General features: G+C 41.0%; 1 protein-coding gene across 4 annotated transcripts in view; it reads left to right on the top strand.

Moving 5' to 3' along the window:
* Positions 1-2,900: 2,900 nt before the first annotated feature.
* RECK (reversion inducing cysteine rich protein with kazal motifs) overlaps positions 2,901-12,289 on the top strand; it is an 87,934-nt gene continuing 78,545 nt past the window's right edge. For 2 of the 4 annotated variants that reach the window (XM_033238117.1, XM_033238120.1), the window contains exon 1: positions 2,905-3,097. In XM_033238117.1, the coding sequence (XP_033094008.1) occupies positions 2,998-3,097 (100 nt within the window). In that variant the 5' untranslated portion in view covers positions 2,905-2,997. Of the gene's footprint in view, positions 3,098-12,289 lie in introns of all 4 variants that reach the window. The other 2 variants (XM_033238118.1, XM_033238119.1) reach the window with 2 other exon arrangements.

Genomic DNA, 12,289 nt, shown 5'->3' with positions numbered 1-12,289 from the left:
GCTGAGGCAGGAAGATCACTGAAGCCCAGGAGTTTGAGGCTGCAGTGCCCCATGGTTGTGCCACTGCTCTCCATCCTGGGCAACAGAAGGACACCCTGTCTCAGGAAAAACAAAATTACATTTGTGTTCACTTTGGGCTCACATATGTAATTTTAAGTTTTCTGATAGCTACATCTTAAAAAGTAAAAAAGAATAAGAGTAGATACATGTTTTTATACCTTTGTCGAAACCCACAGAATGTACAACACCAAGAGTGAATCCTAATGTAAACTATGGACTTCGGTTGATGATGTGTCAATGTAGGCTCATCAGTTGTAATAAACGTACCATTCTGGTGCAGGATGCTGACAGTGGGAGGAGGTTATACATATGTGGGGGGGGCAGGGACTGTCTACCCTCTGTACTTTCCACTCAGTTTTGCTGTCAACTTAAAACTGCTCTAAAAAATAAAGTCTACTTTTTTTGGTTTTTTTTTTTTTGAGATGGAGTCTCGCTCTGTCACCCAGGTTGGAGTGCAATGGCACGATCTCGGCTCACTGCAACCTCCGCCTCCCAGGTTCAAGTGATTCTCCTGCCTCAGCCTCATGAGTAGCTCGGATTATAGGTGCGCGCCACTACACCTGGCTCATTTTTGTATTTTTAGTAGAGATGGGGTTTCACCACGTTGGCCAGGCTAGTCTTGAACTCCTGACCTCATGATCCACCCGCCTTGGCCTTCCAAAGTGCTGGGATTACAGGCGTGAGCCACCGTGCCCAGCCCCTCTCAAGAGTTTTAATGCTTTCCAGCAGCCACACATCAAATGATTGACATCAGGATTAGACAACTTGAAGAACTTACCCCAACTGCTAGAGCCTACATGCGATTCTACATCTCAATGTAACTATTTACTTATTTTTTTTTCTTTTAATTGAAATGGGGGTCTGACAATATTGCCTGGGCTGGTCTCAAACTCCTGGGCTCAAGTTATCTTGCCACCTCCGCCTCCCAAAGTGCTGGAATTACAGGCATGAGCAACTGCACCCAGCCACAGCTGTTCATAATGATAGCATCATGACTCTTTGGTCCAGTGACTGTGTCAATAGTGGTACTATTACTCTCAGAGGGAACTTGTTAAAATAAATTAAAATGAAGACCAGGTCTGCAGAATTCCTGAGCAGATAGTCAATTTAGTCCTCATAAGTGACCTTAAACTTACTTGAGTTAATCTGAGCTATATCTTGTAAATGCATATATTAAAGAAAAACAGAACAAGCTCAACCAATCAGAAGTAGTCCACAAACTTGTATAACTAGAGGCTTTTTAATGGGATAGACCAAATAAGGCAACTTTGCAACTGTAACCAATCAAGTATTTTCTTTTTATTACTTTCCCATTCACTCTGTAAAAATCTGCTTCTTCAACAGAGCTGAGCCCCAGAACCACTTCTGGTTTGCAACTTCTCAATACATGAATCACCGTGTGCTGAAATAAACTTTAAAATTTTATTGTGCCTCAGTTTACCTTATACACGGAAGCAAGAGAGTCATCAGAGCAGATGTTTTAGAGATATTTTAACGTATTCATGTTTTCCTTTTGTAAACTCAAAAGAGAAAATAAGTGTAAGAGCCCAAAGACATAAAAACCAACTTTAATATATGGATTTTGTTTAGAACTTGAAAAATTGTAAAAAGAAATCATGAGACAATAAGAAAAATATAAATAATGACTGGATATTTAACACTATTAAGGAATTTTTAAAAATGTTTTAAGTAATTTAGCCCCAGGTGTCTTCATGAGAATTTAAAACTGTGGTTATGCTTTTTCAAAAAAGGAGGAAAAAGGGTTTAATTCAGGAACACACAGAGAAAAAAAAGAGAGAGACAATGAATTAGCTTTGCTAGCCAGTGGGCCGTCTTATACATTCTTCACAGTAGCTGCCGGGCTGATGGGTGGGGTGGGACCCACTTCCAATTTGTCTCTTGGACAAAGTCTATACTTCTCAGCCGGATATTCAAGGCTCTCTACATCTAGATATACAAGCGTTCGCCCATCTTTTCCTAGCGGGAATAGGTGCTTAATAGTAACATGAAGGCCAGGCGCAGTAGCTCATGCCTGCAATCCCAGTACTTTGGGAGGAGGCGGGGGGATTGCTTGAGGCGAGGAGTTCGAGATCAGCTTGAGAAATATGGTGAAACCCCTTTACTGCAAAAAATATATAAAAATTAGCCAGGCTTGGTGGCCTGTGCCTGTGCTGCCAGCTATTCAGGAGGCTGAGGTGGGAGGATCGCTTGAGCCCGGAAGGTGGAGGTTGCAGTGAGCTGAGATCGCGCCACTGCACCCCAGCCTGGGCAACAAAGCGACTCTTGTCTAAATAAATAAATACATAATTTTTAAAGTACATCAAAGACACATTGAGGCTATATGTGCCAACGAGCTTTAGTGGTGAACCCTTGTCAGGGGGCCGTATCTGCGGGAGGCCAAAGGATCCCGGGTGACACGCCTTCTTTGGGTGCGAGGCAGCGTCTCGGCAGAAAGAATACTGCGAGTATTACTGAGGGTACGTGAAGGAGAGAAGCCCCTTCGGTTCGCCTTGGACAAAGCCCTGGTTCTCAGGTGAACCTGCAGTGTGATCTTGAGTAAGGTCCGTCTCCTCTCTCAGCCTCAGTGGCCCCAAACCTCAGGAGCTGGCAGAGGTTTTCTAAGGACTCGCCCAGCTCTGACATCCTCTGACTTCACCCTGGGAGAACGTGGGCTGGTGGACTCCCGGCAAAAGCCGACACACAGCTGGGCCATAACAAAGAGCCCGGGCACGGGGCACGTTCCCGCCCCCGGGAGGTTTTGGAAACATTGCGAGGCAGGGGGCGGGGCTTGAGCGCGTCACAGCCAATCACCAAAGGACCGGGGCGCTGGGGGCGGGGCCTCGCGCGAGCGGCTGCGGCGGCGGCGGCGGCGGCGGCGGCGGCTGCGGCCAAGCTGGGTCCGAGCATCCCGCGGCTCTGGACCCGCCCGGCCCGGACATGGCGACCGTCCGGGTCTCTCTGCGAGGTGCGCTGCTCCTTCTGCTGGCCGTGGCGGGGGTCGCAGAGGTGGCAGGGGGCCTGGCCCCGGGCAGTGCGGGTGAGTAACCTCCGGAGCAACGGTTCGAAGCTGTCGGGAGCGGCCGCCTCAGCGCTCCAAGATGGCGCGGGGCAGGGGGCGGGGGTGCGCGCGACCCCCAGACCCGGCCTACGTCCGGTGACCCCGGGACCTGAGGTCTCAGCGCTCCAGAGGCGGGTGCCGAGGCGGGGCGAGTGAGGAACTCTCTCCGCCCCAAGATCTTCCGAGCGGTGACTAGGGTTCGAGGCCTTGGTCTGTCACCCACCGACACGGGCCCCCTATTCGGCACTGACCCCTTCGCTTGCCTCTGGTGCTTGTCAGAAAAGGGTGCGACGCCCCTTCCCAGGATCGTCGCGAGGTTTGGATGGGATTTTGGATACACAGACGCCCTACTGCGGCCCCAGTTAGTTACTGTTACTTGTTACTTGACCCGCACTTGGTTCCGAACGACCTTGCTGGCGGTGAGCACTGACGGTCCCCACGGCCCGCCTGGTCGGTGTCCTGTCTCTCAGACAGGACTGGACTCGGGCAGGAGACATTAAAAATCAGTAAACCCTGCCCCCCGGGGGCTGGCAGGCTTGAGGAGAGGAATTCTTGCTCTACAAGAATTAAACCAAGGATGGATAGGAAACTGTTAAGTGCCTATTGATTGCTTTCCACTTGCTGGCCTTTTGAGTGTACCCCGTCTCCTTCCCTCCAAAAGCTCTCTGGGTAGGAGATGGGGTACAGCAGGAGCTTGAAGTAACTCGAATTCAAGGCAGAAATGTCTGGAGGAAATGAAGGGCCGTGTATGAGTGCACAGAGGGAGAGAGTGGACATCCACCTAGGATGAGTGGAAAGTGGAGTGATTCCCCCTAGCTGTACTAGACATTAAAAGATGGCTAGGATGTGTGCATGCAAAAGTGGTGAAGTGCATTGCTTACAGGGAGAGACACCTGAAAAAAAAAAAAAAAAAAAAAAGTCAACCGGGCGCGGTGGCTCACGCCTGTAATCCCAGCACTTTGGGAGGTGGAGGCGGGCGGATCCCTTGAGCCCAGGAGTTGGAGACCAGCCTGCTTAACATAGTGAAACCCCGTTCCGCTTCTACTAAAAATTCAAAAATTAGCCGGGCGTGGTGGTGTATGCCTGTCATTCCAGCTACCCGCGAGGCTGAGATGGGAGGATTGCTTGAGCCCCAGGAAGTTGAGGCTGCAGTGATATGCCACTGCCCTCCAGTCTTGGGAGTGAGACCCTGTCTCAAAAAAAAAAAAAAAAAAAAAAAAAAAAAAAAAAAGCAAGTCAGTTCCAACAAGGCTTCAAATTTAGCTGTAAACTATCCCAAAGAAATAAAGAGAAAATGCTGTGCATTCTTGGCTAAATCAGATTACTTTTCTGGGCCTCATTTTTCTCCCTGTTAAATTAAAAGAGATTGAACTGAAACACTTACAAAATTATGAAATACTAGTTGTCCATTCTCCTCTCACAACCAGCCAGTTCTGCAGGAGGTAGTACAGTGGAGTGGTTAAGAACATTGAGCAAATTACTTAGCTTTAATCTTTTTGTGCTCAAATAGCCACATTTATTATAAATGGTACCTCACAGATTTTATTATGACAATTAATCGAGTTAATATATGTCCAGCATTTAGCATAGTAAGCACTGAAATGTTAGCTATTAAGTATGTTTGGGAAATACTGCACATGGTACCCTGTCTTATAAATTCACAAAACACATTAGATTCGCAGTAAAGGGTCCAGGGATTCCTGTGGTAAAACAAAGTAACAAACAAAACAAGAAACTTTTTTGCCAGGGGAATGGCAGTAATTGCTAATGAGTATGAAGTTTCTTTTGGGAGTATTGAAAATGTTCTAAAATTAGATAATGGTGATAGCTACACAACTCTGTGAATATACTAAAAACAACTGAATTGTACACATTAAAAGAGTTAATTTCATGGTATACAAATTGTATCTCAATAAAGTTGTTACAGAAAGAAACTTGTTTGCTCATAAAATTCTTTTTTTCTTCATAACACCTAAAGCGCACTTCAGAAAACAGTGGGTTAGTTGATTTCTAAAGGCCCTTCTAAGTAAGTTCATGACAACATATAGTTTGCATTGTTTGATAACAAGAAAAAAAAGATTCCAAGTTTGATCTACAAGTGAGACATGTTCCTTATACTAAATTCTAGGAAGCATATATTGCCTGGTTCCTTACATAAAGGACATTGAGTAATATAATGGACAAAGGTTTCCACTGTGAATTGTAGAAAGCATAGAAAATGCTTTTCAATCCTAAACAGAATTAAGAACAGAATATAAAATTATATTTCAGTGAAGGCTTTGCTTGTATTCCTGCTCAGTCTTCCTACCCCTCCCCTTAACCACATCCAAGACTGGGTACTTCTGTCTCCCGTGGTATAAGGCTTTGCAGGTTATTGACCCTGTCTACTATACAGCTTTGCAAATCTTATCTACCTTGATTATTCCTGCTCCTGGGGGATGGAAAGTGTGAAAGTGAAATGATTTTCTCTTTGGAGGATGAGAAGGGACCCTATCCTGCAGTATCAGCATTGTGTGTCATGGCACCTGATAATAGCTCTATTTTTATGTAAGTTGCTTTGTAATAGTACAAAAGAGGGAAGGATATAACCTTAAGGGCCAGGTTTCAGTAAGTTGACATTTAAGGAATTGTGTAATAGCAAGCCTAGAATCCAGAAGAAGAATATAATGAATTTTAAGTTAGAAAAAGCAAACGCCTATCTGGAGCAAAGTAGTAAGAAACAAATTCTCTTACCAAAGAAGTATCTTGGCCCACACTGTAGAAAGACCAGACATGACAGTTTATTCTGGTATGCAGCTAAAAGTTTCTGTCTGGCATCCATAAATTTAAGCAATCTTTCATTAATCATACTTTTCACCGTGTGCCACTTACAGAAGAAAGTGGGAAGAGGTCAAGGAGTTTGTTTTTATATATTATAAATGTGGTCTTTAAAAGAACAAAAGAGATACTATGGGGTTTGTTTATCCAAAGAATACTATATGAGTACTTATTATATGTCAGGCACTGTTCCAGGTGCAGAGCTGCTGCTCCAAGGAGCTTACATTCTAGGAGAGAGGTGATAGACCATAAATAGATAAATATATAACAAAATGATTTCTAGATATGATAAGGATGCTATGAAGGAACTAAACCCAAATGGCTAACACGGAGAATTGTGTGAGTGGAGTGGGAGTAATTCTTTATGTAAAAGAACTTCAAAAGAGTTTGTAAGAGCTGCCTCTTTGAGAAGGTGAAGTTTAGAACTGAGATCTGAAGGCTGAGAAGGTGGTGGATATTCTTATGAAAGACAGGGGTGAGGTCCAGGAAGTGCAGAAGCCTTAAGGCATAAGGAACTGAAGGTTATATGGTTGGAATATAGTGACCAACAGAGCGTGCTAGGGCTAGATGGTGCGGAGCCTTGCAAAAAAAACGCATAAGGATTATAGATTTTATTCTGTGCACAGAGAGAAACCAATAGAGTTTTAAGTAAAACTAGTATGATTTTATTTCTATTTTAGGTCACTCTTGCTGCTGAATGAAAAAAAGTATTGTAGTGGGTAAGAGTATAAGCAGGATGTCTGGAAGGCCATTGTAGTAGTTCAAGCAGGAGTTAAGGGTTGACTCAAGAGTAGAGTGGTGTGGAGATAGGAGAGGGGATATTTAAAATATCTTGCTGATGGATTGGATGTGGAAAGTGAGGGAAGAAGGAATTAAGGATTACTCATAGGTTTTCTTTGTCGTAATTTAATAAAAGTTGATGCCATTTACTGAAGTAGGGAAGATGGAGGAAAAGCATTTTGGAGGAGGGTCTGAAGGTAAGGAAAGGAGAGAATAAAAAGTTCTATTTTGTACATGTTTAGGACGAATATTAGTAATAATTGCACTAGGTCCATTGCTTATTAAGCCAAGTTCCATGCCTGTGAGTAATCCATTCAGCAAATATTTATTAAGTTATTAATACTGACAGACACTGTGATAGGAAGAGGTATAAAGTGGTAAGCAAAAATAAGGGCTTAAGTTTAGTGGGAAATTCAGACAGGAAATATCACCCCAAAATGTATAATACCTACATTGCTAATATGTGGTTATATTAGTACATACCTATTTATATCCTAAATCTGAAGAATACATTTGAGGAAAAGGCATGTGGTTTCATCAGGTATATAGCACATAGTATGATAGATGCTGTAAAGCACATAGATAACTCGAACAATACTATAAGTGGAGTATTAAGAGATGTGTTCTGACCATGAGATAATTGAGAGCTACACTTTTAGATCCTTTGTTTAGAGATCGGAGCCCTGCCACAGAGTGGGGAAAGGAATTATCTAAGAGTACTGACTGTTAGCGTCTGGGAAGAGGACTTCAAAAGAGTCATTTGCTTTAGTTGTTTCATAATGATGAATGTCTAGGTTACGGCTCTTTTGACTCTAAGGAACAAAACCCCAAATAAGTCAGGATTAGGGAGCTGGTTATATAGCATTTAACAGGAAATCACATGGAAAGCCAAGGGTAGGAAATTCAGCACATCTCTACCTCAGGGACTGCTACAGGAACTAGAAAGTTGACAGGAACCAAGACTGACAGGAAGTTAGACTTCCTGTGTGTTTTTTTAGAGACAATCTCTATCTCACATGGCTTCTCTCTGTGCATCTCTTCCAGTTTCCTCTCTCCCTCATTCAGCTTCCTTTTTTTTTTTTTTGCACATGGTTTCCACACTCTCATAAAATGTCAGCTTCCCAGCCCCAGCTCTTCTTGACCTTGTAGCTGCAGAGCCCACCACCAACTGGCTGCCTGCCTCTTACCTGAGTGTATGATTTAGTCCAATTTATCTTTTGATTTAAAAATCATATGATGTTTTCTAAATTATAGGCGAGTTACCATATGAAATATGGTACTGAAGTAGTATTAATATAGTGAGAGAAAATTTTTTGTACTTTTTTCCTGTTAAAAAGGCATTGTATGGCCGGGCGCGGTGGCTCAATCCTGTAATCCCAGCACTTTGGGCGGCTGAGACGGGCGGATCACAAGGTCAGGAGATCGAGACCATCCTGGTGAACACAGTGAAACCCCGTCTCTACTAAAAATACAAAAAACTAGCCGGGCGAGGTGGCGGGCGCCTGTAGTCCCAGCTACTTGGGAGGCTGAGGCAGGAGAATGGCGGGAACCCGGGAGGCGGAGCTTGCAGTGAGCTGAGATCCGGCCACTGCACTCCAGCCTGGGCGACAGAGCAAGACTCCGCCTCAAAAAAAAAAAAAAAAAAAGGCATTGTATAACTATAGGATACTACTACTTTTTTTATAATAGGTTTTAGGGGAACAGGTGGTGTTTGGTTACATGAATAAGTTCTTTAGTGGTGATTTCTGAGATTTTGGTACACCCATCACTAAAATGTACCCAGTGTGTAGTCTTTTATCCCTCACCCCCCACTCACTCCCCGCCGCCACTGAGTCCCCAAAGTCCATTTTATTGTTCTTATGCCTTTGTGTCCTCATAGCTTAGCTGCCATTTATAAGTGAGAACATACAATGTTTGGTTTTTCATTTGTGGGTTACTTCACTTAGAATAATGGTCTCCAACTCCATACAGGTTGCTGCAAATGCCATTATTTCATTCGTTTTTATGGCTGAGTAATACTCCATGGTGTGTGTCTCTGTGTGTGTGTGTGTGTACACACATATACTACATTTTCTTTATCCAATGGGCATTTGGGCTGATTCCATATTTTTGCAGTTGCTAATTGTGCTGCTGCACACATGTACCACATTTTCTTTATCCACTTGTTGATCGATGGGCATTTGGGCTGGTTGCATATTTTTGCAGTTGCTAATTGTGCTGCTATAAGCATGAGTGTGCAAGTGTCTTTTTCATATGACTTCTTTTCCTCTGGATAAATAGCTAGTAGTGGGATTGCTGGGTCAAATGGTAGATCTATTTTTAGTTCTTTAAGGAATCTCCCTACTGTTTTCCATAGTGGTTGTACTAGTTTACATTCCTACCAGCAATATAAAAGTGTTCCCTTTTCACCACATCCACTCCAACATCTGTTATTTTTTAATTTTTTAATTATGACCATTCTTGCAGGAGTAAGGTTTTGATTTGCATTTCCCTGGTAATTAGTGACGTTGAGCATTTTTTCATATATTTATTGGCCATTTGTATATCTTCTTTTGAGACTGTCTATTCATGTCCTTAGCCCACTTTTTAATGGGTTGTTTGTTTTTTTCTTGCTGATTTGTCTGAGTTCCTTGTAGATTCTGGATGTTAGTCCTTTGTCAGATGCATAGTTTGCAAAGATTTTCTCCCACTCTGTGGGTTGTCTGTTTATTCTGCTGATTATTTCTTTTGCTGTGCAGAAGCTTTTTAGTTTAATTAAGTCCCATGTATTTATCTTTGATTTTGTTGCTTTTGCTTTAGGGTTCTCGGTCATAAAGTCTTTACCTAATTCAATGTCTAGATGGGTTTTGCCGATGTTATCTTCTAGAATTTTTACGGTTTCATGTCTTAGAATTAAGTCTTTGATCAATCTTGAGTTGATTTTTGTATGAGGTGAGAGACGAGAATCCAGTTTCATTCTTCTATGTAGAGTTTGCCAATTATCCCAGCACTATTTGTTGAGTAGGATGCCCTTTCCCCACTTTACGTTTTCGTTTGTTTTGTCAAAGATCAGTTGGCTGTAAGTATTTGGCTTTATTTCTGGGTTCTCTATTCTGTTCCTGTGTGCCTATTTTTATACCAGTACCATGCTGTTTTGGTGACTACAGCCTTGTAGTATAATTTGAAGCGTCCATATGAATTTTAGGATTGAAATTGAAATTTTAAGAACTAGAATTGTTTTTTCTAGTTCTGTGAAGAATGATGATGGTATTTTGATGGGAATTGCATTGAATTTGTCTATTGCTTTTGGCAGTATGGTCATTTTGAGAATATTGATTCTACCCATCCATGAGCATGGGATATGTTTCCATTTGTTTGTGTTGTCTGTGATTTCTTTCAGCAGTGTTTTGTAGTTTTCCTTGTAGAAGTCTTTCACCTCCTTGGTTAGGTATATTCCTAAGTATTTTGTTTTATTTTTTGCAGCTATTATAAAAGAGGTTGAGTTCTTGATTTGATTCTCAGAGTGGTCACTATTGGTGTATAGCAATGCTACAGATTTTATACCTTGATTTTGTATCCTGAAACTATTGAATTCATTTATCAGATCTAGGAGCTTTTCGGATGAGTCTTTAGGGTTTTCTAGGTATATGAACATATCATCAGCAAACAGCAACAGCTTGACTTCCTCTTTACCAATTTGGATGCCCTTGATTTCTTTCTCTTGTCTATTTGCTCTAGCTGGGACTTCCATTATTCCTTATTAATCAATGAATCTAATTTTTGAGCTGACCACTGTGCTAATTGTACCAAGAAGCTTACAGTCAATCTGAGGATACCAAGAGAACCCACATGAAATGATTAGAGAAGAGTTAAGTGTTAAAGTTTCCAACTCTCACTAGGATAGTAGGGTCTTAAATAACAAAAAACATCAACAAGGCCTAGAGTTGTTGGAGAAGAAAGGCTTACTAAGAATTAGGATGGTAGTTAAGCCTTGCAATATGTTTGGAGTCAGCAGGAAGTGGGCATCAAGCATTTCAGTCAGAGGACTGTGTTCTAGGTAAGTGTAGATTTTCTTTGCTAAAAGTAATAGAAGTTTAGGGAAGGGAAGGCTAGAGAAAGACTTTGAAATTTTAGAATTGGAATAGCAGGAAGCCATTGTAGGCCCTTGATTAGAAGAGTGATGTCATGAAAGATCTATTAAAAAAAGTAATCTGGCAGTCATATTGGTACTACAATTGACTTAATATAATTGGCTGCTGCAGCAGTGCAATATGAGGCAAGCAGTAGAGAAGGATATCTGTAACTTGCAAATGATTCGGGAAAAAAACAAAATATGGATTTATCCAACATACATTACAGATAGATATGGCAGTATGACAAGAAGTTAGCAATGTTGAATCGAGGTGGTGGGTATGTGGGTAATTCTCTCACTATTTGGCTCTTCCTTGGCTAACTGTATACTTTATCCGACATGCAGTATATTGGACATGCAGATATACCCACATGTATATTTTTAAAGGGTTAAATGTGACAATTGCATGAATGTATTTATAAGTTAAAGTTACAGTTCTCATTTAAATGTTTTTAAGTGATTGTCGTTTTCCAAGTTGTTTTGAAAATAAAAATTTGGTTAAAAATAAGATTTTACATTAAAAAACAGATTTTTAAATTAATTTTTTAAATTCAGAATGACGTTTTTCCAGTATCAACTCAGATTTAGTTTTTTCTCCTGAAGTGTGTAATACACAATGCATGTGCACGCACACAGATCTATGTATGTATATGTGTGTATATATATATTTATACACATACACACTGTTTTAGTTCTTTACGAAGACATTAATTAGAGGGAATCTTTTTTTTAGGAAACAAGAATGGCTTTTCATTAACCAACTGAATTATAGCTTTTGTGAGACATCTGTGGCAAAATCCCTTTTAACTTCAAAAATCTTATAATTCTATGGATGTTTCTTAGTTTTAGATTAGCGTGTATATTTGTTTTTTTAAAGCTAGTTGGCTTTAGAAGCTGCGTTTTTCTGCATGTGGCTGGAGCATGTGCTTCCTGCTTACTTGCCTGTCTTTAGTATACACATGGCCAAAACCAGCAGCTGAAACTTGATGTTTCTAATTATTGGATAATTCTGCTTGCATATTTTCAGGCTACACTAATACCTTTTTAAGCCCAAAAAGTGTGGCCTTTAGTAATCAATTTTTAATTTTTATTAATTTTATAATCACAGACTGTTGGAATAAGAATGCAAGATACGACACTCATACTGATGTCTTTAATGAAGATAACACTGTGTTTTTTATTTTCATCATAGCAGTATCACATTTTATTTTGAACTGTTCCATCTTTATCTGTTCAATTCCGTTTTACGAGAATAAGCAGAGTTTTAAACTATTATTCTTGAAGAATATATTAGGATCAAATTATAAACCCAGAATATATCTAGAATTCGTTATCTTATAGAAGGCATTAGGCCTGGCAGAGTTTTGCTTTGTTTTGTTTTTGTGTACTGTAATAGTTGAATGACCCAATTAATCCCTTTTAGTTGCTCTGAAAAAGATAGACCCTTAATTGCCACATTAATT

This window comes from Trachypithecus francoisi, unplaced genomic scaffold (genome assembly GCF_009764315.1).
Source record: "Trachypithecus francoisi isolate TF-2019V2 unplaced genomic scaffold, Tfra_2.0 Lachesis_group16, whole genome shotgun sequence".
In the NCBI taxonomy this organism is placed as follows: Eukaryota; Metazoa; Chordata; class Mammalia; order Primates; family Cercopithecidae; genus Trachypithecus; species Trachypithecus francoisi.
The sequence above is the reverse complement of the archived record's forward strand: the minus strand, read 5'-3'. Positions and strand labels throughout refer to the sequence as shown.